Raw genomic sequence first — 24,455 nt, forward strand, 5'->3', positions numbered from 1 at the left:
CCTCTTCATCGACGTACAGGGCTCCGTGCTCCTAGAGTTTCTGAAGTCCATGACCATCTCTTTTGTCTTGGCTGTATTCAGGTCCAAGTTGTTGTTTTTACACTGTTGCCGGAGATGTTGGACGTTCGTCCTCTAGACTGACTTGACATTGTTCCTGATCAGTCCTACAAGGGTGGTGTCGACAGCAAATATGACGATGGTGGAGTTTCGGTGCGCATGGCCATTCAACCCTCCATTTTAACCTGGCTTGGGACCAGCACTGGTCATCTCCAATGACTGGTGTTGGGGCCCTGGCCGGGAATCGAACCTGTGCCATGACCAGGGCACTCTTTATGTATAATATGATACCTTAAACTAATCATTGTAGCTTGCCCAGGCTCTAATTTCCCAAAAGAGCTTCACTGTGCACTTGCTTAACTTCTGTTCTAAAATAGTGGAAAAATATACACACTATAAATGACCATAGGAATGAACTAAGAAGAAACAATTCAGGGAAAGCTGCAAAGGGAATAACCTTTTACAGAGACAAAGCACGTGGCCTACATTGTGTCCTATATTGAAGCGTAATCATTTGGCTCTTGTTTATTATGTTGCTTCTCTGCAAACTTTGTGGATTATTTTTTACTTTTTTTTAGCGTAATGGAGAAGATTTATGGGGCTCTGGTCTTCATCATCCAGCCATTCTTATTTGCCCACTTTTTCTGATTATTGCAAAGATGGTTTGCGGCAGCGCCTTGCTCTCTGCGTTCTAAATGAGCTCAGGTTATTATTTGTTGTCAAGGAATAAAAGAGCTGTGGAAGGACAATAATAACCCCAACCTGAAGTGGGAAAAAAGCGATACATTTTTCCGTCTATGTTGTCCCAAAGAGCCGTACAGCATATCAGCGATGCAATGGAGACGTGTGAGTCAGTCACGAACAAACAGCTAATCCTCCACCTGGCCGTGGATCTGAATGTTGCTTCTGCTTACTCTGCCATCTTTTCATGCCATCTGGCAGCGTCAGTCAAAGGATCCTGCAGGATTAAGAGCGGCATGGCTGCATAAGGAAAACATTTTTTGTTTTATTCCACAAGTCCTTGTGTTAAACAGTACCAGTCAAAAGTTTGGACAGACTTTCTCATGCTATCTATCTATCTATCTATCTATCTATCTATCTATCTATCTATCTATCTATCTATCTATCTATCTATCTATCTATCTATCTATCTATCTATCTATCTATCTATCTATCTATCCATCTATCCATCCATCCATCCATCCATCCATCCATCCATCCATCCATCCATCCATCCATCCATCCACTTAACTGCATATCAAGACTAGACGTCGGCAAACAGGCTAGTTGAGACTTCTAGACTTGTTAGTTGCACTGTTTGGCCGTACAAACAACGTACGAAAATTGAGACATATTATTGGCAATAATTTGTGTCGAAAACCGTCTCTTCAAAAACTGTGTGTGTGCAAGAAGCGAGGTTCCACTGTACGTTTGTTATTACCTACACCTACACATCATGGAATGAAATACAGTGGCACTCCTAAATTTGGAATACACTCAATGTCGTAGAACTCAGAATTAAGTCAAACTCTTCTGGAAGAAAATGCTTTTGGAGTGCGAAACAAACTCACAAATCCTGCAAGATCTTAGTTCACTGAGCATCAAAGGATTCATTAATTAAGTTTATTGCTAAATAAGTGTCAAAACGGGGTGATAAGAGAAGCCAAACATGAGAAAACAAGGTGGTGCAGTCAAACGCTAATGGTAGCTGTTATAGCACTAGCCGCAGCTTGACTCGCTCATTGCTACCATATTTTCTGGACTATAAGTTACACTTTTTTATAGTTTGGCTATATCAATATGTACTGTATATACTGTATTTATACTATAACATGTTTTAAAATGTTAATTTATATTGAGTGACACAAACCAAGGAGTCAACATTACCATCGACAGCCACGAGAGTGCGCTCTAGGCGTGTGACAACCGACGTTGAAGAATGCAATGGATTCAGTGATATGGAATGAGATCAGGAGCTCGGTGAAATTGCTTCTCGGTAACTTGCTTTTTAGACTCGCTGGATTGGTATGTTAATTTAGCCTTTACAGCCTCCCAAGTATGTTCCTTATGCTATAGTGTAGCTGAATAACTGCTAATGTGTTACATGAACATGCCGAACACCTGTTCAGCTTGTTGTTCAGTGTGCTATTGTGTAGTTGAATAACTTGGATGAAATTTCTAAATAAATACGACTTAAATTCCAGTGGGTCTTATATACATTTTTTTTTCCTCTTCATGACGCACTTTTTGACTTATACAGCTGTTGAAATGAACATGTCTCTTGTACCCGAGAATTGTTTTTTAATGTTCTACAGTGGTTAACTTCCTTTTACACTTAAAATGTTGCCTGTGCAGTTATTGCGGGTTTACTGTATGATGATGGCATGTTAACTCTTAATTCACTTTCCATTAATATGGAAAAAATTGTTGAACAAATCGGCCTGCGTCCAGAAATTGTTTGTGGTTGACCACTGTACCTGCCAGGTTCCACTGTACCCTGCCCAAATCATGTGGTCATAGGTGATAGGAATTCAACATACGTAGATGGACTCCCAAACCAGCCAAGCAAGTCGTTTCTATTCAATGGAGGAAATCCTCATCTATAGTGGAAAAACAAAACAAGACAAAACAAAAAACAACAAGCACTGACGTGATGACATTGTATGTCTGCTCATTTATTCATTCACACTAGCATGCTATTTTGTAGACCGTAATCTCACGGCACATTTAAATGTTGCCTCTAAAGTAGTCTGACAGATGGGCTGCGAGGACAAGCTAAGGAAGAGCAGCAGTTGATGTTTTTCTTTTTGTGTTTGGAAGTAAATTCCATAGAGGTGCTGTCTTGTGTTATATTGCACAATATCCTCTTCATATCAGCGACTGGCAGTATAAAGATAGGTTAGACTACAGGGTGATATTAGTCACCTACTTTCTTCTGTCATTTTGTTTTGGCATCCAACATGTATATTAGTGGTTCTCAGCTGGTTTAGCTGCAGAACCCACCATCCTCCTTCACAATAACAAGCGGTGACCCAAATTGCGGACATTTTTTAACATAAACTTCTCAAATATTGTATTTATTTAATCAATTACATTTAGTTATTTGAATTTTAAATGTAAAACTGTTTGCAACAATTACGTGGCTGCCTAGAGGTCGCTAACTGTTGAACGTGTTGCAAGCGTTTTATCCCACCCTCTTCCTGCTTCGAGCATGTAAGCTGCACCCAAGGTGACGCACACATGCACAGGAACCTTTGCTAAGTGCTGGCGGTGTCATTTTGAGACAGCTGTAAACAGTCCCTTTAATGAAAGTTCATTGAAGTGCAGTTTGAATTTGAGATAGTGTGTGCCAGCATAAAACAAGTTTCATGATCAGTTCAACAACGATACGTTTTCATCCACAAATTCAAAAAGTATTTGAAAAAAAGTGTGTGTAAAGGCTTTCAGTATATGTTATATCTGGGGAGTTGGATCAGAGCATTTGCACATGGACCTGGATGAGAAATTAAACCAGAAGTTTGACATCAAGACATCAAGTGCAGTTGTTCTGATTCAACACTCAGTGGGTAAGTTTATTAACAATGGGATGACCGTTTTCTTCGTTGACCAGTCTCTCTCTCTTCACCATCGCTCGCCCACGACATTGAGCCAAAAGTAGGGGTGGCCATAGTGCAGCTCGGGGGCCATCCGCGGACCGTGGCTTATTTGTCATTGCGTCACTGCAGAAACAAAATAATATTAAAAAAAACCCAACAAAAATTGTACAAATAGAACAAAAGACACAATGAGAAAAAGCTGAAATGTTGACACCAACACAAAGACAAAGCTTTAAATATGTATCACTTTTTACTTTACTTTCTACAAAATAAATAAATAAATAAATAAATATATAAATAATATATATAAATGTATTTTTCTAGACATATATATATATCAGGATGTTCTGTATACTGTATATATGTAAATGTATATATATATATATATATATACATATATATAAAGTATTCAGTATATATATATATATACAGTATATATATATACAGTATATATATATATATATATATATATATATATATATATATATATACACTTATACCTGGTAGTTTTCATTGTGGGCGGAATTTCCCCATGCAACACATCGTGAGCTTTGACTTTATGCCGGGCTCTTCTCCAGTAGATATCTAGCTGAGTGTCGGATGGATTGTACCTTAAGTCCGCACTCTATGTCCTTCTCCTCCCGCTCAATCCGTCCATAAACATGGCATACGCCTCGTGGTAGCATAGCAACCGAATATCAAAGCGGGTCATTGCAGTACTTTTTTTGGCACCACAAGCCACTGAAAATGGCTTCATGATCCACTTTTAGGCCACGACCCACCAGTTGAGAATCACTGTTGTATGTGATTGACACTAAACTAAATACTAACTACTCAATTTTAAATACAATTCTCATGGAAGCATAAAGGTTACATATAACTGCAAGAAATGGTCATAATACATGATTGATATATTGACATATGATGATGATACAATAATGAGTAATGACATATGTATAGTATATGGCCAAGATGTATAGTGTATAACAGGGAATAATAACATATATAATACATATTGCATATATATGTAGGAATATTGTATTTATGTGTTATTTATCTATGTATTATAATGTATAACATATTGCATATTTTATTAATGTAAGTGTCTATATAGCGCTACAAATTTATAAACAGCAATGAAGAATTATATTTAAGTTATAGTAGCAACAATATAATTGATGGATGGGAATAAATAAGCTTGTCTTCTTCCCAATCCTTTTGGAGCCAAATTCTTTTCTGTTTATATGTGTTGTATATGTGTATTTATATTATATTATATGTGTGTATTTGTGTTCCGTATATCTACTGTATATGTATGTATATATGTATATTTTTTGTTTGCTCCACTCAGTGTGGGTACAATGTATAAAGAATTGTATAATGTATATTTATTTTGTATGGCTCGAAATAAAGAATCAATCCATAACTCAATTAATAAATCAATAACACTATGTGGAATACATTAGGGTCGTCCACAATGCTTTTATAGCTTTTGTTTTTTTTAAAGAGGGAAACACAACTCTTGTATTGGATCTCATTAAAATGTACATGTGCCAGCACCTTTTGTCCAAGGCCCTTCACAGCCAGTGCATTGTTATTCACCCTCAAGCAAGCAGATAATCTGTTTCTCGCTCACAGGTTGCATATAAGAAATAGAAAATAATGGAAAGTGAATTTATCTGTCCCAGGGTCTAACTGTGGCCATCATGTCAGTAAAAGTCATACAAGTGTAAAAAACAAGTTAACTGAACTAAAATGGTCCTCGTGTCACGTACAAGTAACATTCTTAGACTGTGATGTAAGTGGAGTTTTAGTATACGTCTCAACTTATACCTAAATGATACTTAAATTAAATCCTAAGTCACTCACACTGTACACAGAACACATGAAGGACATATAAAATACATTAATCAAAAAAGTAAATACAACAATAAAAAGGAACAACTCCTTACTTTTATCCCTGTGGTTGTCCTAAGATACTGTATTGTCCCAGGCTAGTCTGGAAAGATAACCTCCTCTTCTCCTCCCAGATCTCCTTGTAACAGTGCATGGACTCCATGACCCTTCTAGCATTCATTAGCATTCAGTTTATCCTTAATGACAGCCACAAAAGAGCAGCCAATATTGGGGGGTGTTTCTCCTCTCTCGGAGATTTGAATGATGTTCATTTTCACTTCAATAGTGGCTTTCCTTTTCTTTGGCGCACTGCCACTTGGGATGTAAAGAAATGCAAAATTGAAATAAGCAATACTACTTTTCCTCTGTCGCTGCACAGGCACACACAGACCAAAATTACGTTTTTAATTAATTTATGGGACCGTGTTCGTAACTAGTAAACATAACGCGGAATATGTTTATATAATATCTATTTAATTAATTAACAGCCAGACCCTTTCCATGTGACATTTGTGGTTATATGGTTCTCATCGCATTTTCCTTTTACTGATGGTAGTTTTGTATGACTTTTGAGGCATATTAGTTTGAAGTCCTAATTGTTCCACATTTTAGTCTTTGGGGGCCGCACAGTATGAGATTTTTGGTAGCGCATGTTTGTGACTATGGCAATGCAAGGGGGATGCTGTTGTGTGCGTCACATACTAGACTGAAGAGCAACTGAGGCAAGTGCACGCTGCTGGTTGGCGACCTATACAGGTCACATGGTGAGCACACAACTGTCAAGTGTTGTGTCTGTTCCAGTGGAACACTTAACTTCCTCCATATGCTTGATACTGGTAGTGTAGGAAGCCTACTATTATTACTTCAGTAGGAGAGACAGCACAAAATGAGATGTACTGATTTAGAGGAAACAAAAGGGCCAAAAGTGGTGCGAGCGGTCCAAGCATCCCCTCTGGGTTGAGGTAATTACACGTTGTTGTCAATGCGGCTGCGGCTGAACAGATGGCACTCGTGCTTGCCCTTGAGTCTTCTGCCTCGCTGAGTCAGTCGAGTGGAACTTCATGACAGGGTCGTTATTAGGACAGACATCCAGTTAAACCAGCAGTGGTACCGTAGATATTCCCCTTAAAATGTGCTTTGCGTTCGCTTGTTAGTTTGCATGTCTGATTTATATAAATAATACTTAGGTTTGTTTGTTTTTACACCCATGCTGTATCGCTAAAGGCTAATGACATCGCCTCAAATAGTTTTTAGTTTTAAGATCCAAGCTGGTCGTCTCATCTGCGGACCAATATTTGTGCCAGACGACAGATTGATGGGTTCCGAACACGTCTTTGCAGATGACAACACGAGCTATTTATCTTTTACTGCTGATGTTTCGTCTTGTTCCGTCACAGTTGAGCCTGACAAGTGGCTAATGAGGAAATTTCCTGCTGCAAAACAAAAAACACCTAGATATTTGTTGCAAAAACTTGGAAAAATATGAGACATTCTGAACAAAAAGCTGACTGGAGATTTTGGAAAGAAAATCAATGAAGCATGTGGCATCATGTGGCAGTGGTATAATGGCATGGTCACAAGATCATGATAGCTACTGAGCATTCATTGTCTTTATTTGGATGTCTTCACTTAGGCTGATAACAGCCACAAGGAGGCATACTACAGTGGTATGCAGTCAGGGCCAGCAAAGTCTTCTCTGCTGGCCTAACCACTACCAGAAGCACTGACCTACATTTACAACTTCTCTGAAATTATATTAATTTTTGGCCTGTCAAATCAGTAAAAAATTGATCAAATGAATCACAGTTTTCAATGAATTAATCATGATTAATCACCATTTGCAATTATGTGTGAAATATACACATTTTTTACTGTAGTTCATATATAGAAAGATAAATGACAGGACAGTATTACAGTATGTATATTTGTCGTGAGAGTCATGATGGCGTTCAAAGACACCACATAATTTAAGTTGAATTCATACAGTATGTTTTGAGTGTACATGTATTTTCTGGGTTTTCCGAGCATACTTAAAGGCAGCAAATTGCACTTCCGCAGTAAGAGTTACGTTAGAGAATATTTGCTTACTGTTTTTCTTTGTCTTTCTGTTTATTTAGACTACACATACACATACAATAAAGACGTTGTTGTGATGTTCGGCGTGTTCATGAATGCCTCTTGCTGTAGTCCAGTGACAATGAGAACGTGTAGGATTAGAGACGTGTTTGTGAGTTGGAGATACATGTATGGTGTTGGAATTGCACTGCTGTTGGCGTGTTCAGATCAGAATAAAGTTATAAAAGAGCGTCAGACTCTGTGTGACTCTGTGAGAACGCTATTGTGACTCAGTCACATGATGCGCATGCGTTTATTACACTAAAAATGTTAACATCATTAATGAAATAAATTAGTTACCACAATTAATGTGCTAATTTCGACAGCCCTAATTAATTTATTCCCAACAGTCTATTTTTGTCCTTTAGTAGTGTGTTTCTTGGCTGCGCTGCTTCCAGTAGTGTATGTGTATGTTAGATATGTTTGTCCAATCATATTTCAGCTTCTATGTGCTGCCATATCAATGTAATCAGCCCAGGGTTTCAGAATCAGGAGTGGTGCACAGTGACAGCAGAACTTTTCCATCCTCTGATTGGTTGATCAGAGCAAAACTGTTCAACAAGCTAAGTCACGCCCACAATGGCTGACTGAGGAGGAAATTGACATCTCTGATGAGTAGATATATTTTATTTAAATGTTTTATGTTTCAGGACCTCATTCCCGGGTTGGGAATGAGGTCCTGCCCCAGGTGGAGGAGTTCAAGTATCTCGGGGTCTTGTTCACGAGTGAGGGAAGGTTGGAGCGTGAGGTCGATAGGCGGATCGGCGCAGCGTCTGCAGTAATACGGTCGCTGTACCGGATCGTCATGGTGAAGAGAGAGCTGAGCCGGAAGGCAAAGCTCTCAATTTACCGATCGATCTATGTTCCCACCCTCACCTATGGTCATGAGCTTTGGGTCATGACCGAAAGAACGAGATCGCGGATACAAGTGGCTGAAATGAGTTTTCTTCGTAGGGTAGCGGGACTCACCCTAAGAGACAGGGTGAGGAGCTCGGTTATCCGAGAGGAGCTCAGAGTAGAGCCGCTGCTCCTTCACATCGAGAGGAGCCAGCTGAGGTGGTTCGGGCATCTAGTCCGGATGCCTCCCGGACGCCTCCCTGGTGAGGTGTTTCGGGCATGCCCAGCCGGGAGAAGGCCCCGGGGAAGACCTAGGACAAGCTGGAGGGATTATGTCTCACAGCTGGCCTGGGAACGCCTCGGTGTCCTCCCGGTGGAGCTGGAGGAGGTGGTCGGGGACCGGGAAGTCTGGGCTTCCCTACTGAGACTGCTGCCCCCGCGACCCGGACCCGGATAAGCGGAGGAAAATGGAATGGAATGGAATGGAATGTTTTTTTTCATGTTATTAGGTAAATATTGATTCAGAACTGCTCCGAATGATGTTGTAGTGTGGAAATCTTGACTTGTGTACGCCCTTAATCACCAAGCCCTTCTATTTACACTCGTTATAGTTGGCTGAGCTCCAACTTCACAAGCACCGGTGATCACCGGTGGAAGTTAATTACTAATGCTCCAAGTTAGTAGCGGAAATGAAAGTTGTATCAGCATACCAGGGAGGATGTGCTGGATGATAAAGGGTTAAAAGGGTGTCTGTTTCACAACACACCTCATGCATCAAAGAGATCCGTGTTGACAATTTAGCGAGTAGGCATTAAAAGTGAAAGATAGGAAGTGTTTCTTGTGTCATGCATTTGGTAAAGTATTTGCCGGACAGGCAAGCGGGAGTTGTGCGGAAGCATCGCCGGCAGGGGGACCTCAGCGCATCAGTGATACACACTGGCGGGGCGGCGCGGCTGTTGTCGCCTGTGATCTCCACTACTGTATCTATCCTCCTATACTTTCATCCTCACTTGAAATATGTACAGTGTGGGAAATGGGACATTACATCACTCTGGGTTAGATACACAATTCTTACATCTAAATAAAAACACTTTCTGGCTGCATTTTAAAGAGAAGGTAATACTGAGCAGCGGGCGCTGATTGCTACAAGTTGTCATACATGAACTTCCTAAAGTTGTGATGTGAGAAATTCAAAAGACCTCATGGCAAACTCGTGAAGTTCTCGTACCCGATTACAATATTTTAGCCATATACATATTGTAACCTATTACATATTGTAACAGTATATATATACATATTGGACTACATTTCTGTACGTAATAAAAACAAGTAAATAGAAATCGTAAACCATCAGTTTATTAATGCGGTCTCTCCCCCGCAAGCTGATGAATGATAGATGCCAACGGTGGCATCGGCCGTCAGCGGGGAGAACCAGGGTGTGGAGCCAATTCTGCCTACATTCGGCAATAAAGATTTTTAAATACTTCTCCATAAATTCCGCTACAGGCTTGCGTCTGGCTTCTGCTGCTTATTATAGATGATCAAACAACTGATTGACTGTCACTAAGTAATTGGAAGCTGCATTTTACTGAGTATTTCATGGATAACAGTCATCTCGGATGTCTTTAATTGACAACGTATGTGGTCTCCAACCAGTTTCTCAAATTGCTTTGTGTTGTCAGATGACGGTAAGCTGTCCTTCGAAGAGTTCAACGCTTACTTTGCCGACGGTATCCTGACGACGGTGCAGCTGCAGGAGCTTTTCTACTCCATTGACGGAAGACAGAATAAGTGAGTTTAACTTAGCTTCCATTGGAAAAGTGTCATGGCTTATTAGGTACAGGGGTGCCTTTGTTACTGTCAGTTGGTCTGACTCAAACCAAAACAAACTCAAATCAAAGCAAATTTTCCTATAGAAAATAATCCAATAAATCCACATTTTATAGACACTAGTTATAGTTTTACATGCAGAAAATGAGGCAAAAATAATTACAAATGACAAATGAATGGACAACTGAGCATTTAACATCACTTTTACCTAGTTTTACATACCTCTGAAATGATGACGGTCTTCTCTTTAAGCCCTAAAATTTGGAGATCTTGCACCCTTGTCTCGGTACGGTCCATGTATTTGTTACGTCGTGTATCTCACTACAACTCTGATATAAACAAACGCTGTTGTCCTAAAATGGTGTCCGCAGCCCACAGTGCATTGCACGATCGCATGCAAGTATCGTGAGATTTCATCATGGGGCGTGATCCAAGATAAACAAACCGGATCGGTATTTTGGATGCTAAACATGTGAGCAAACGCAAGGCAAGTCAAATTTTCAGCAAAAAGTTTGGATGTTAACTGAAAAATGTGCTAACCGAGGCGGACGTTAACCGAGGTACCACTGTATTGTAAACGCAGCCAGTTTTAGTGCTAAAAATTTCCAAACAGTAAAGCCATGGGGTGCTCAACATAAATTCTAAGAGGTCCTGTCCAAGAAAATGTATTCTCTTGTTCTCAAAAATCAGAAAAAGAAAATGTATACATGGTGGCGCCAAACGGCTTCTCTACTCAACCAAGTCAGAGCTTTTCTTCATATCGCTCACAACATACACCGGTGATCACAGAGAACCGGTGGAAAAAAGTGTCACAAAGGTTATTAGAAAAGTAGCAAACAACAGAAGGTGGAGTTATGATGCTAGTTTTAAGAGAGCACGTCATTTTATATTCAGGTCAATAATAATAATAATAATAGGTCTGGATCCTGCTGGATTTTCTCATGCATTCCCCTTTAGTGTGTAGTTGCTCTACCTTGTGAATAAGGTGGTTTGATCAAACCGATGACCAAAAAAGTTACATAAGTTATCATTGATAATGATGATTTTTGGTCCATGTTGAGATCTCAGTAACTGTTACGAAAACACAAAATCTACATTAGCCATGCGGAATAGTGAGCACCCCATTTAAATCGATGCCGTTGTGCCATTTGTTTCTGTACCTGATCTCTGTTTATCTCTGCAGCAATCTGGACACTGACAAGCTGTCAGGTTAGTGCAAAGCTCGTCCATCATCACTATTCACCACACATACAGTAGTTTTGGCCTACTTCCTTGTGTGCGCCTTCGACGGCCTGGATAAAGCAGGATAAAATAGGACACGGGCTTGTAAATATCCGTCGTACCCAGAATAAAACGGCTGCATTATTTATTGAACGGGAACGACAACGCTTCCATTTGACGTCACACAGATGTTGACTGTTTACTGTGATTGTTTACTATCTGTATTTGTGTTCAACTTGTTGTCAGTGTTAAACAGAGAAAATGCCATTAAATGTGTCCAAAGATGTTTTCTTATCCATTAACTTTGGATAAAGACTTAAGTTTCATCCTTGTAGGTTACATTCCAGTCACTACAGCATTAGCTACATTAGAACAATTGCAACAATTCTGCCTTCACAAGTATACAATAACTATTCAGTATTATCAATGGTTTGATTATTCTTGTAGTTTGAAAAGCTGATGTTTGAAATGCTTGAAATGATGTGGATTATCGTTGTTCTTGTAGTTTGAAATAATGTAGAATCTAATTTAGCTGTTGTGTCCAGTAAGTGTATTTCTAACCTGTTAGGAGCCCCCTCTGACTTTTTAAGAGTGTGTCATGGAAGCAAGCTGATGTAAAAAGACGTGATTGTCCTGACATTGTGACACTGACAGGTCGTTTTCCTGTCCCGCAGATTATTTTTCTCAGCACCTCGGGGAATATCTGAATGTCCTCTCGGCTCTTGAGAAGCTCAATGTGGCCATTTTGAAGGCCATGTATAAAACTAAAGAGGTAAGATTCCGTTCCTTTTGGGTCCGGCTCACTTTAGCACCAACTGTGAAGCGCTGATTCATGATGGTGAAACACGGCCATTGTTGCACCAAAAACTGCAGCAACACGAATTGTTGTTATTTAGCATTGTACTTTATTTCCTCAAATAGAGGCGTCCGCTCTAATAGACGCCATGTTGGGGCCATTACTGGAATTGTCTTGGAATTTTTGCCGAGCGATAGGCATGAATGTCAGACTCATTTTGGACGCTTCGTTATTCATTTCAACAGTTTTTTCCAGGGTGAAATGGTTATACAACGTACATTTTAAAAACAATTATTGGGTCCACAAGTTTAAATTCATTTGGAATATTCTCTAATACATAAAGGGTCAAAATCATACATACAGGGTGACATATAAACATACAGTTGCCTAAATCTTAGTGGTGCTGAAAGTTCCAGAATGTCTTTTAACTTGACAAGGCCAAGTCATATTAACCTCTCCATAGTGACAATGACTCACTGCAGGTGATAGTTTCTCTTTGGCAGCAGTCTTTGAATGGACCAATACTCGGAACTATGGGAAACTCAAAGGACCTCAGTGAAGATCTGAGAATTTGCACACCATACCATTTCTAAACAACTGCTGATTGATTTTATTATTAATTAAATTAATTAACATTCATGAGTGTGTGTAAATGTTTACCACAGTATGTAACTGCATACAGTTTATTATCATTACATGCAATATGTTTTTTACATACACTCCTGATCGAAATTAAAACTAGTTGAAAGAGTGCAAGCATTTACATTTTTAAGGAGGTTCTACCTAGCGCTTCAAAAGGCAAAAAGAAGAAATGGGAGTGGGACAAAAAAGCAAACGGCAGTGAAATAGGCTGTTCAGAAGCTGATCAATAGTTTAAGACCACAAAGTCTTGGCAGAAATGTGGATTCAATGTCATTTTCTGTCAGGTATTCACACTGTCAAGGTTTCTTGATGGCAAAAGCAAAACAGCTTTCTCTCTTTGAACGCGGTCGGATAGTTGAGCTGTATAAGGTTGGATGCAGTAGGACAGTCATTTTAAACGTCTTCAAAGATCCTGAGGGTTATGGAACAAAACGGTCAAGTGGTAGGCCCAAAAAAAGGTCACCGGTCTTAAGCCGGAGGATCCGATTGGTTGTCTGTCAAGGCACAGGACGACCCTCAGCCCTCCGTGAAGCCATCTTCACTGTTGTTAGCAACATTCCCACTAGTGTCCTGGAAACACTGGCATCAAGCATGTCCAAATCAATTTTAACAAGAATGGTGCCACTACTCATAACTGAGACCTTTTTTGAAAATTTGTGTAATTTCTATTTTGGGGGGGGTTTCGGGGTTTTTTGAGCTATGGGCTTAAACTTTTGATCAGCAAATGAACAGTTTATTTCAGTTTTTATGGTTGTTTGCAGTCAGTTGCTTACTTTGTCTCACTCCCATTTCTTTCTTTTTTTTGCATTTCGAAGCTCTACTTAGAACTTAAGATTTAACAGTGCAAAATGTAAATTTTGATCAGGAGTGTATTAAATGCAATTTCATTTAGTTATTGTTGTTGTGGAAGGAAAAGTCTTTAAAATGTCCATCCATCCATTCATGCCGCTTATCCTCATTAGGGTTGCAGGGGTATGCTGGAGCCTATCACAGCTGACTTCGGGCGAGAGGCGGGTTACACCCCGGTTGCCAGCCAATCGCAGGGCACATATAAACAAACAACCATTCACGCTCACATTCATACCTATGGACAATTTAGAGTCACCAATTAAGCTAACATGCATGTTTTTGGAATGTGGAAGGAAACCGGAGTACCCGGAGAAATATTCTTCCTATAAAGAGCCACGATTCACACACCAAAAAATAAAGAAAGACAAATGTGAACAAATGTTCTTTCTTGTGATGGTACCAAAAGTAAAAAAAAAAACAAGAAAACATCCAAAATCAGCACCTTAGTAAAATTTGCCTATGCCCAGTTTTGTTGTTTTTACCCAATCATGTTAACAAATTAATAAACAGCAATGAAAGCACTCGAAATGTTGCAGCATTTTAAAAAAGTACTTCGCAATAAATGACGAAATACATAAAAAGCCAGCCACAATATTGTACAATTACCTCAAGACAGATTTAAGCTCACAACATGGCCAGCTCATTAGAGGAAAGAAGCATAGGGAGAATACTGTATGTGCGACCTGTCTTAATTAGCGTCCTCCTCTTTAAAAGCAGCCTGAAAGTCTTCGGAGGGTTGTGAATATCGCTCGGTTAGCTGCTGCACTCCGCTGCCAACCGCTTAAGTGTTGAGTTTTGACAACCAGCCACTGCGCTGTTGTTCCATTAGCACAACATGTGACAAGGACTCCTTGGAGAGGGTGCAATCACGTTGAACGACAGGAGCAGCAATTACAACTGCTGTTAAAAGTAATTCATTTATGAATTATTGATGTGCTCGGAGATTTAAATGTTTGTGCTATTCATGAAGTTCCTATTGCTGATTGCCCATCACTGTGCCTTACTGGCAGGAGTACCAGGACTCCAGTGTTCTCGGCCAGTTTGTGACCCGCCTCCTGCTGCGAGAGACATCCGGTCAGCTCCTGTCCCTGCAGAGGTCGCTGCAGTGCGCCATGGAGGCTGTGGACCAGGAGAGCAGCCCCTTTCAGTCAGTACTCACACCAGCACTCACACTACAAGTATATCGTCATCCGTACATGATGTTTTAGTATCGCCGTGACGACATCGCTAATACTGTATATATTGTGAACGCCCTTCAGAAGAATACTAAACATGAGTTACATTGGAAAAAAAAGAAAAATTGTAAGGAAAATCCTCTTAAAGTTACCAGAATAATAAAGTCTAAGTCTGATTAGAAAAAATTCAAACCATTTTACCATAAAAATCCTTATCAGTCCTTATCAGAAAGCAATTATGACAAACTTTACAAGAATAAAGCTGTAATATTTAAATATGGGGGGGGGGGGGGATGAAAAAAGTCATTTTTTTTTTCTTTGAAAAAGTTTGTTTGAGAAGAATAAAGTCATAGTGTTATTTTTAAAAAGAAAATTAAAAAAGAAAATTCTGAGGAAAAAGTTGTCAAATGTAAAGTCAATTTACAAAAAAGTTTTAACATCATGAAACCTTTTTAAAAATCTTAATATTATGACAACAAAATCTCACAAATTAAAAAAAACAAACTAACTCATAATATTACTGGCATAAGAAAACAATGGCAAAAATATATATAGATTATCCATCCATTTTCTATACTGCTTCTCTTCATTAGGGTCACGGGGGCATGCTGGAGCCTATCCCAGCTGACTTCAAAAGTCTTAAAGTTGTAGTCCATCAACAGAAACGTACCCCCCACTTGGTCTCCTAAGTCCAGTTCTGGTCAGATTTCTGTGATGAAGAACGTAGTTCCGCTTAGTTGATGGGGACAATTAAGTAACGAGTTTGGCTTCTCAAAACAATATGTGTTCAAAAGATTAATACTTTTGCATCACAAAAATGCCTTCTCAAAAAAATCAGACCTCACAAAACACTCTGCATTATATTTGTCTCCAGCCATATCCCTGCGCACTGTCGCCGGTGCGTTCATGTGTTCGTGAAGACGCTTTGTATTAATGAACTTTATTGATTTAATGCAATAAAATAAAAATATAAAATAAGAACATGAAAGTTAACAATCAAAATAATAATCAGCAAATTTATGTATTTTAAACAATACCCCTTTAACTAAAAATAAATTACATTTTTAATAAATTTTATAATGAATTCCAAAAATAACATAAATCAAGGCACAAGAAACACAAATGTATTCTCACATAAAATATGTAATATATTAATTACCCACTCAGAGATGGGTGGAGTAGCCTACAAAACAACTGCTCATTTAAGAGTGTTGTTACTTCACAACAATTTTACTCAAGAAAAAGATATGTGATGTTACACATATCGGTATCGGTATTGGTTGATATTGGTTGGACAATATCGGCATACAGGTTATCAGCAAAAAAGCCAATATCGGACATCCTGAAAAAAAAATGTTTGGAAAAAAAAAATCCCAATTTTACCGGAATAAAGTCATATTAATGAGTATAAAGGAACAACGTTGTTTCTGTAGTGCTATGGATACGATTGAGTTTTTTTCAGGCCTGATTACATCTTTTCTGGAAAACCTCCCCATCCTAAAAAAATACCCATGCATACTTAAAAACTGCAGCGAGGAGTACAAATAAACAAGCACTCATGAGCCAAGTTATTAACAACAATGTCAACAGTTGACGACAGCCATTTCAAATGCCAAATAAAGCAGTATAAGCCGCATGGTGGTCTAGTGGTTAGCACGTTGGCCAATACAGGAACAGCCTGAAGATCGGGAACACCTGAGTTTGATTCTCACAAACTGTGTGGAGTTTGCATGTTTTCCCCGTGTGCGTGTGGGTTTTCCCCGGGCACTCCGGCTTCCTCCCACATTCCCAAAAACATGCAGGTGAGGTTAATTGGCGACTCTAAATTGTCCATAGGTATGACTGTGAGTGTGAATGGTTGTTTGTCTTTATGTGCCCTGCCCCCATGACCCTAATGAGGATGAAGCGGTATAGAAAATGGATGGATGGATGGATAAAGCAGTATAAAATAATGAAAAATGTGTCTACGATGGCAAACACGAAGAGAAAAGACATCAACCCCTGCTATTATAGCAAAAGACGTCAGTAGATGTGATGGTGCAGAAGCCTGTGAGGAACCTCAGCTAATGAGTTCCACCTCCGACTGCTTTTCTTTCAAGTTATGTCGCCCGGAATCGCCCAATGTGCAGAATTCCAGTTCAAACCGCTATCTGACTAATAGGCCCGGCCACTATAGCCTGGATTTTCTTATAGGCTGTTTTTCAAATGTAAATAGGACATAAAGATCTCTGCTATGACTCATTTCTTGCTGCACTTTAAATTTGAACAGCTCTTTAAAAAGCTCAGCACACTTTTAGAATAATTTCTCAAGGGCATTCATCACAACACATATAACACTGTCAGCTTGGGTTGTTTTCCTCGCTTGGTGTTTTCTGTAAAGTATGCATAGACAGGACCTATGAATTCACACAGTTGACAGGTTAGTGCTGCTAAAAACTGGGTCTTTTTTGTGTTTCTTTCACATACTTCCACCAGTTTCTCCATTTCAATCAGTCGTATCTTCTCATTTGCCTCATCTCCCTGCAAGAACAACCACTATCTATGGTGTTTATGTTATTGTCTTACTCTCTTTTTCCTTCCATTCTAACAGGGGAGAGGAAACAACAGTGCTGCCGAGTGGGCGCCACTGTGGTCGCAGAGTCCTTGATAATGTCCCTTCAATCTGCCAAAACACAAGTAAGAGCACTTGACAGTGGCAAAATATATAACAATTTGGAGTTAAAACAAAACTGTATGAGAAAAATATGCCTCAAACGCAAAACTTATACCTATAAATAGTCAGTTAGTGACAGTATTCAATTAGATTCAAGAGTTTTATTGTCATATGCACAGTAAAACAGGTAGTTCTGCTATGCAATGAAATTCTTATTCTGTTCATTCTCCCAAAAAAGAAAGAAAACACAAGAAAATGAATAAGAACATAACATTAACAAGTAAATTAAAAACATTAATACCAATAAATTAAGCAACAACAACAGAAGAGACATGAATACCAATGAATGAATAAATAAATAAATAACAAAGTGCTATGAATGTGTGCGTGTGTTGCGTGCGGCGTGTGTGAGTGCTTCGTTGAGAAGCCTGATGGCCTGTGGGTAAAAGTTGTTTGCCAGCCTTGTGGTCCTGGACTTCAAACTCCTGTAGCGTCTGCCTGACGGTAGGAGTGTGAATAATGAGTGTTGCGGATGTGTCCGTCGCCTCCCTCAGGCAACCTGAAAGGGTATAGTTTTACTTTATTTTAGATGTATTTCGTTTTGTTGCACATTGGCAAAATTATCTTAAGACTTGGCCGTTAAAAATGTTAAAATGTCACCTAAAACGTTGCCTGTATAGACAAAAATAAGCGTTAATATTGTGAAATAAGATTTTATAAGAATAAAGTGGTAATATTGCTAATATAAGAAAACAAGGGGAAAACTATTTTAAATTATGAAAAAAGTTCTACAGTTAAGGGAATCAAGTCCAGTTTTTGTCTAAAGTAAAAGTCATAATTTCACGGGTAAAAAAAAAAGTAATTTTACAAGAAAAAAGCAATAATATTTGCACATCCTTAAAGCATTTCTCAGGCATCAAAGGATGAGTAGTTGTACTTTATTTTAGTTTTATTGCACAGTGTTTAACTTCGCTGTATACTTGACAACTAAGAATGATATAACGTGACTCATGTCTGAGCAGTTTATAATTTTTATGGCAGTGATTGACAGTTTCAGATAAGATTCGGGAGGACAGTTGGTCGGCATGTGCGTGTGCATAGTGTACAGGCCTGGTCACTGCAGAAAGTTACTGTTTTTACTTAGTTGTTTCTTATGTTAGTGTACCCTTAAAGTGTTTTAAAGTTGTTCCTCTTCACACCCTTTAATGGGAGAATGAGGGAGGAACTCGCACTCGAGCTTCAGTGACTTGGACAAGGACACAGCAGAACGCCGGCAGCAGAGTTCATAGGTCAAACTTGCAAAACTGGACGTGAAAGGATGACCTACCTTTGCAGCAGTGAAGCAAAGATTTCATTGCAAATATGTTAGCCGGACAATCCAACAAGATTTAATGGAAGCAGGCGTACAGAATGGCCGCTAGGTGGATGATGTCTCTACAGTCATTTTAGCTGGGTGCTGTCTATCTCCAGATGAGGGCGGAGACGAGTGGGGATCTCAAATCACGAGGCTGCAGCAGCTGCTGGATAAACTGGACTGTCAGGTATGAAGCAATCACATCGGCGGGTAAATTTTACGTTACACCTCGTTTGACATGAAACATCCACTTCATGTTTGTGGTTATCCAACGAAGTCTGATATCTTTGGTACAGTTTTTGTTATTCTCCGTTTTTAGAGTCCAAAGTTGGAGCCCCTGAAGGAGGACACTTCTAACATCACATGCACATCTGTAAGTCAAACTAGATAGAGAGCTACTTATATACTAGTACTACTATTACATGTATCCCTTTTCCACTGGGTCTTTTACAAATAGAGTAATCCCTCGTTTATCGCAGTTAATTGGTTCCAGACCCAACCGTGACCACCAAATTTCCGCAAAGTAGGATTCGTTATTTATTAGGGGTGTCATGAGACACTCAACTCACGAGACGAGACGAGGTGACGCACGAGATCGGGTCCACGAGACAAGGTTTCAGTTATTATTTATAAGTGGAATATTTTCACAGTTACAGCATAGGATTCCTGTTTACGACCTTCTAAATGAGTTTTTTAACATTAGAGCCCTTTAGACGCGAGCTAACACCCCTGTAGTCACCCTTACGCTTGTATTACCCAATGTACCGCAGTAGACATAATAAGAGTAAATAAACCATTTAAGACATAAATCAAACTTGTGCAGACCGACATTCATTCAATAATACAAGGACATGATTTAATGTCATACACCATGCCAGAACAGTTTGTACTCTCGATATGGAGAAGGTTTTCGACCGCATAAATTGGTCATTTAGGTTTACACTGCAGAAATTTGGATTTGGAACAAATTTTGTCAAATGGATTAAGATGCTCCGTACAAAGTCTATGGCATCAATTCAAACCAATAATCTGATCTCAGAACCATTTATTTTAAAGAGAGGAACAAAACAGGGATGTCCTATGACTGGATTATTATTGAATTTAACTATTGAGCCTTTAGCTGCAAAAATAAGAATTGATCATAATATTCACGGTATACAAATCGGTTATCAATACAATAAAGTCTCACTGGTTTAGATTTTCTAAAATTACATAGAGAGAGACAGAAATAATATATTATGAATGTATATTACACCAAATCTCTGTTCTAGGAGAGATATAAATCTTAAATATTTAAAGAATAGTATAGAATATATAAATAAATATATATATATTTTTTAAGTGTAACCGAAGCCCATAATTCGAGTGAAGTGGTGAATAATAATAGCTCAATACTCAATAATAATAGCTAATTAATAAATGCCAAGTGAGTGGCTGCTTGTCTCAGACTGTTGTGTTTTAGTACATGTGGGAAATTTCATTGATTCATTCAAGCTTTATTTATTCAGGGAAGGCCAGTTGAGAGCACGCTCTCTTTTCCAACGTCGCCCTGATACAAACAAATCAATAACAATATAGTAAATGTAAACATAAAGCAATTAAAACAATTAAACCACAATTTAAAAGCAACATGTGTGTTCAGAATGCATGAAGTCCATAATGCAATATTTAAAATAATGAAAAGGAACCAAGGGATCCATGCGCCGTTGTGTGAGAAGTTTATTCCATTAAAAAGGTGCAAAATACTCAAAAGCAACTTTTCCAACCTCAGTCCTAACATGTGGGATATTAAGAAGTAAGGGATTTTGAGCACTCGTGGAGTGAGTGAATAACTTAAAAGGTAGTAAATGTGTTAAATAGGCGGGTAATTTATGAATAAAGAGTAAGCAATGTTGCTCTCTTCTCAGGGCTAATGAAGTCCAGCCGACGATCGTGTCATTTGTCCCTAATGACGAAAACTGTCAGCTTCCCAAATACTGCTGTCACATTATCATATTGTATATTCATGTATTTTTGCCACTCTCAACAAGTAAAACTACTTCAGCCTGAAATATACTAATTTTTAAAGGTTTTTAATTTTTGAAGGTTTCTCTTTAAAGGCGCTTTCACAATAGGACCGTTTTCCATCCATCCATTTTGTATGCCGCTTATCCTCACTAGGGTCACACGTGTACGCTGGAGCCTATCCCAGCTAACTTTGGCCGAGAGTCAGGGTACAGCCTGGACTGGTCGCCAGCCAATCACAAGGCACATATAGACAATCATTCACCCTCACATTCATACCTATGGACAATTTAGAGTCACCAATTAACCTAACATGCAAGTTTTTGGAATGTGGGAGGAAACCGGAGTAATAGGACCGTTTTGCATATTGGAATTTTTTTTCTTCCATGATGAAAGTCATTTGGTCAGGTAGTCCAATGTTGCCGTTTTGAGTACATTTGAAGTTTATTTGGAACGAATTCGGAGGCTCCAGTCTGCTTCAGAGGCGATATTTAGAAAAGAGCCACAGATCAGAAGTGAAGTCACTGTCAGAGGTAACCATGGCGACACTTACATTCAAGTAATCAAAGGAGAAATGGACAAGTGCCTTTTTTGGCATTGTTTGATTCTGGCTGGGAGCTTCAAATGTTCAGAATGTTACAGCATGACTCAGTTTGCGTCAGCCTGGCTGGATTTGCAGGAACATGAACAAGAAAGGATGTTAGTTCAAGGCCACAAGTTAGCTTAATGTCTCTTCTTCTTGCTGATAACAGAACATCCTGCTGGTCCAGAGGCAGATGGCTGTGAGAGATGATGACACGGACGACTTCAGGAATGTTCTTAAAAGCTACGTCAGTGCCACGTCGGCCCACTCGGACAACCTGCAGTCAGTATTTTGCTTTTTTCGTTTAAAAAAATAATAGATTATTACTGACTTATGGTCAATGAAATGTGCTTTCTGCAGGAAAAAATTGCAAAAACAAAAATAAATATATCACAAATGTGCAGGGATCCACTGTGTCTTTTTTTTTTTTTCATTTTGAACGCAGCCTACAATTCAGTGTCTCTTTTTGCAGCATCTCCGCTCAGAAGCTGCCGGAAAAGTCCGCTTACGTGATTTACGAGTTCTGGCCAGACCGTGTCTCCTGGATGAGGTCAGCGTCGGAGCTGAGTGGGCACTCGTAAATATTAAATTCCCCAAATTAATGCATCACTTAACTGCCTTTTGTTTGCAATTCTCAGCTACCTGCAGTCTAACGACAGCAAAGACTTCCAGCGCTGCATCATCGACATGCTGGAAGTTTCTGAGGTGGTATCAACTATGTTTCTACCAGGTGGGTATTTGGACAGATGCACTCACTGGCCGCAACATTACACCTGCTCAAGCTACAGTAATGAGAGCTAATACAAGAGCTGTGCCAAAAATGTTAGACTTTAATGAGAATCTTCAGCCCCTCGGTGATGTGACATTGACTACATTTCTTGCTGTGATGTCATTCCCTCCTCCCACATAAAGTAAAAATAGGAAAATGGAAGAAAAACTCAACCGAAGAACAGAAAGGTCACTGTCTTCTGAAAAGCATGAAAAAAATTGAGCAATATAACAATGAAAAACTGTGTTTCTTTGCTTTTTACAGCAATAAATGATGAATTTAACAACATGATATTATACCGTATTGAAACGGGTCTTAATAAGGACATTTGGATCTTAAGCAGCTTCTATGTAGAGCTTCAAAATGCAAAAAGAAAAAACGGGAGAGAGACAAAAAACAAATTTGAGGAAGCAATTTGTTGCAAACAACCATTAAAGTGAAACAGGCTGTTCATCAGCTGATCAAAAGTGTAAGACAGCAGCTCAAAAAAAAGCCACCCCCCCCTAGAGTAGAAATACAATTTTCCAAGAAGGACTCAGTAATGAGTAGTCATTCTTGTTAATTACCTCAAAAATTGGTTTGGGCATGCTTGAGGCCATTGTTTGAGGCAAGTGAGATGGTGGTGAAGATGGCTTCACGGAGGGAATCCACTGTCTGGAACTGATGTCCATTTTGTAAACTTCCCTTGCCATCCATCCCTAAATGTTCCCAATTGGATTTAGATCAGGGGAACACGCAGGATGGCCCGAAAGAGTGTCATGATTCTTCTGGAAGAAGTCCTTTGTCAAGCAGGCATTGTGAACTGCAGCGTTGTTCTGTTGAAAAACCCAGTCATTACCACACAGTCATGAAGGATGCCTCCTGCAATTTCTCCACATAGCCATCTGTCGTTTGACGCCCCTGCACAACCTGAAGCTCCATTGTTCCGTTGAAGGAAGCACCCCATATCATGATGGCGCCCCGTCCACTGTGCCGTCAGGAAAACATCTCAGGTGGGATCTCCTTGTCATGCCAGTAATGTTGGAAGCCATCAGGTTACATTTTTTCTCATCAGAGAATACAACTTTCTTCCACCTTTCAATGTCCCACTATTGGTGCTCTCGTTCAAATTCCCAACAGGCAATTTTCTTGTGTTGAAGGAAACAAGGCCTTTGTTATTTGTTCTTAAAAGCCTTTTCTCGAACATGCCATCTGATGGTTATTGGACTGCACTCGGCACCAGTTACAACCTACATTTACAGTTTTTTGGGTCTACCACTTGACTTTTTTGTTCCATAACCCTCAGGATTTTTAAAGAAGTTTAAGATGACTGTTTTACTGCGTCCAACCTCAGCAGCAATGGTGCGCTGTGAGAGGCCTTGCTTATGCAGCTCAACAATCCGACCACGTTCAAAGAGAGAAAGCTTTTTTGCCTTTGCCATCAAGAGATCATGACAGTGTGAGTACCTGACAGAAAATGACATTGAGTCCACATTTTTGCCAAGTCTTTGGCTTTTAAAGGCTGTGTTCTTAAAATTTCAGCCTATTTCACTTTAATGCTTGTTTGCAATAAATTGCTTCCTCAAAATGGTTTTTGTCTCGCTCCCTTTTCTTCTTTTTGCATTTTGAAGCTCTACTTAGATCCAACAGTGCAAAATGTAAGTTCTAGCAGTTTTTCAACTGGTCTTAAAATTTTGATCAGGGGTGTATACATAACATAACAAAAATCATATACAGTAACCACAGAAAATTAATCAGGTTATGTGACTGATATATGACACTCATTTGCATAATTGTATGGTTATTTGCTGATATTTTTCTTGCCTGATGCGATTCTAAAGTCAGGCGAGGCTACCGTACGCTGATTGCAAGGAATTGGCAATGATGAGGTGCACAGTCTGGAATAAATAATAGAAATTTACATCTGATTGTTGTCTGCAATGCCGTAGGATGACACTGCATCTTACTGTCATACTGAGGGATGTGTCATCCATCCATCCATCCATCCATCCATCCATCCATCCATCCATTTTCTATACCGCTTCTCTTCTTCATCCTCAAATAATACAATCTACAAAATTCCGTGAGTAAAATACATA

General features: G+C 39.2%; 1 protein-coding gene across 1 annotated transcript in view; it reads left to right on the forward strand.

Annotated features, from left to right (window-relative positions):
• Positions 1-24,455, forward strand: part of necab3 (N-terminal EF-hand calcium binding protein 3) — a 32,927-nt gene that overhangs the window by 4,277 nt on the left and 4,195 nt on the right. Inside the window, exons 4-13 of the mRNA XM_054784008.1 lie at positions 10,184-10,292; positions 11,515-11,540; positions 12,227-12,324; positions 14,850-14,986; positions 17,605-17,690; positions 19,138-19,208; positions 19,341-19,394; positions 21,778-21,890; positions 22,081-22,158; positions 22,247-22,338. Of these exons, the coding sequence (XP_054639983.1) occupies positions 10,184-10,292; positions 11,515-11,540; positions 12,227-12,324; positions 14,850-14,986; positions 17,605-17,690; positions 19,138-19,208; positions 19,341-19,394; positions 21,778-21,890; positions 22,081-22,158; positions 22,247-22,338 (864 nt within the window). The remainder of the gene's footprint in view (positions 1-10,183; positions 10,293-11,514; positions 11,541-12,226; positions 12,325-14,849; positions 14,987-17,604; positions 17,691-19,137; positions 19,209-19,340; positions 19,395-21,777; positions 21,891-22,080; positions 22,159-22,246; positions 22,339-24,455) is intronic.

Source organism: Dunckerocampus dactyliophorus, chromosome 8 (assembly GCF_027744805.1).
Source record: "Dunckerocampus dactyliophorus isolate RoL2022-P2 chromosome 8, RoL_Ddac_1.1, whole genome shotgun sequence".
In the NCBI taxonomy this organism is placed as follows: domain Eukaryota; kingdom Metazoa; phylum Chordata; class Actinopteri; order Syngnathiformes; family Syngnathidae; genus Dunckerocampus; species Dunckerocampus dactyliophorus.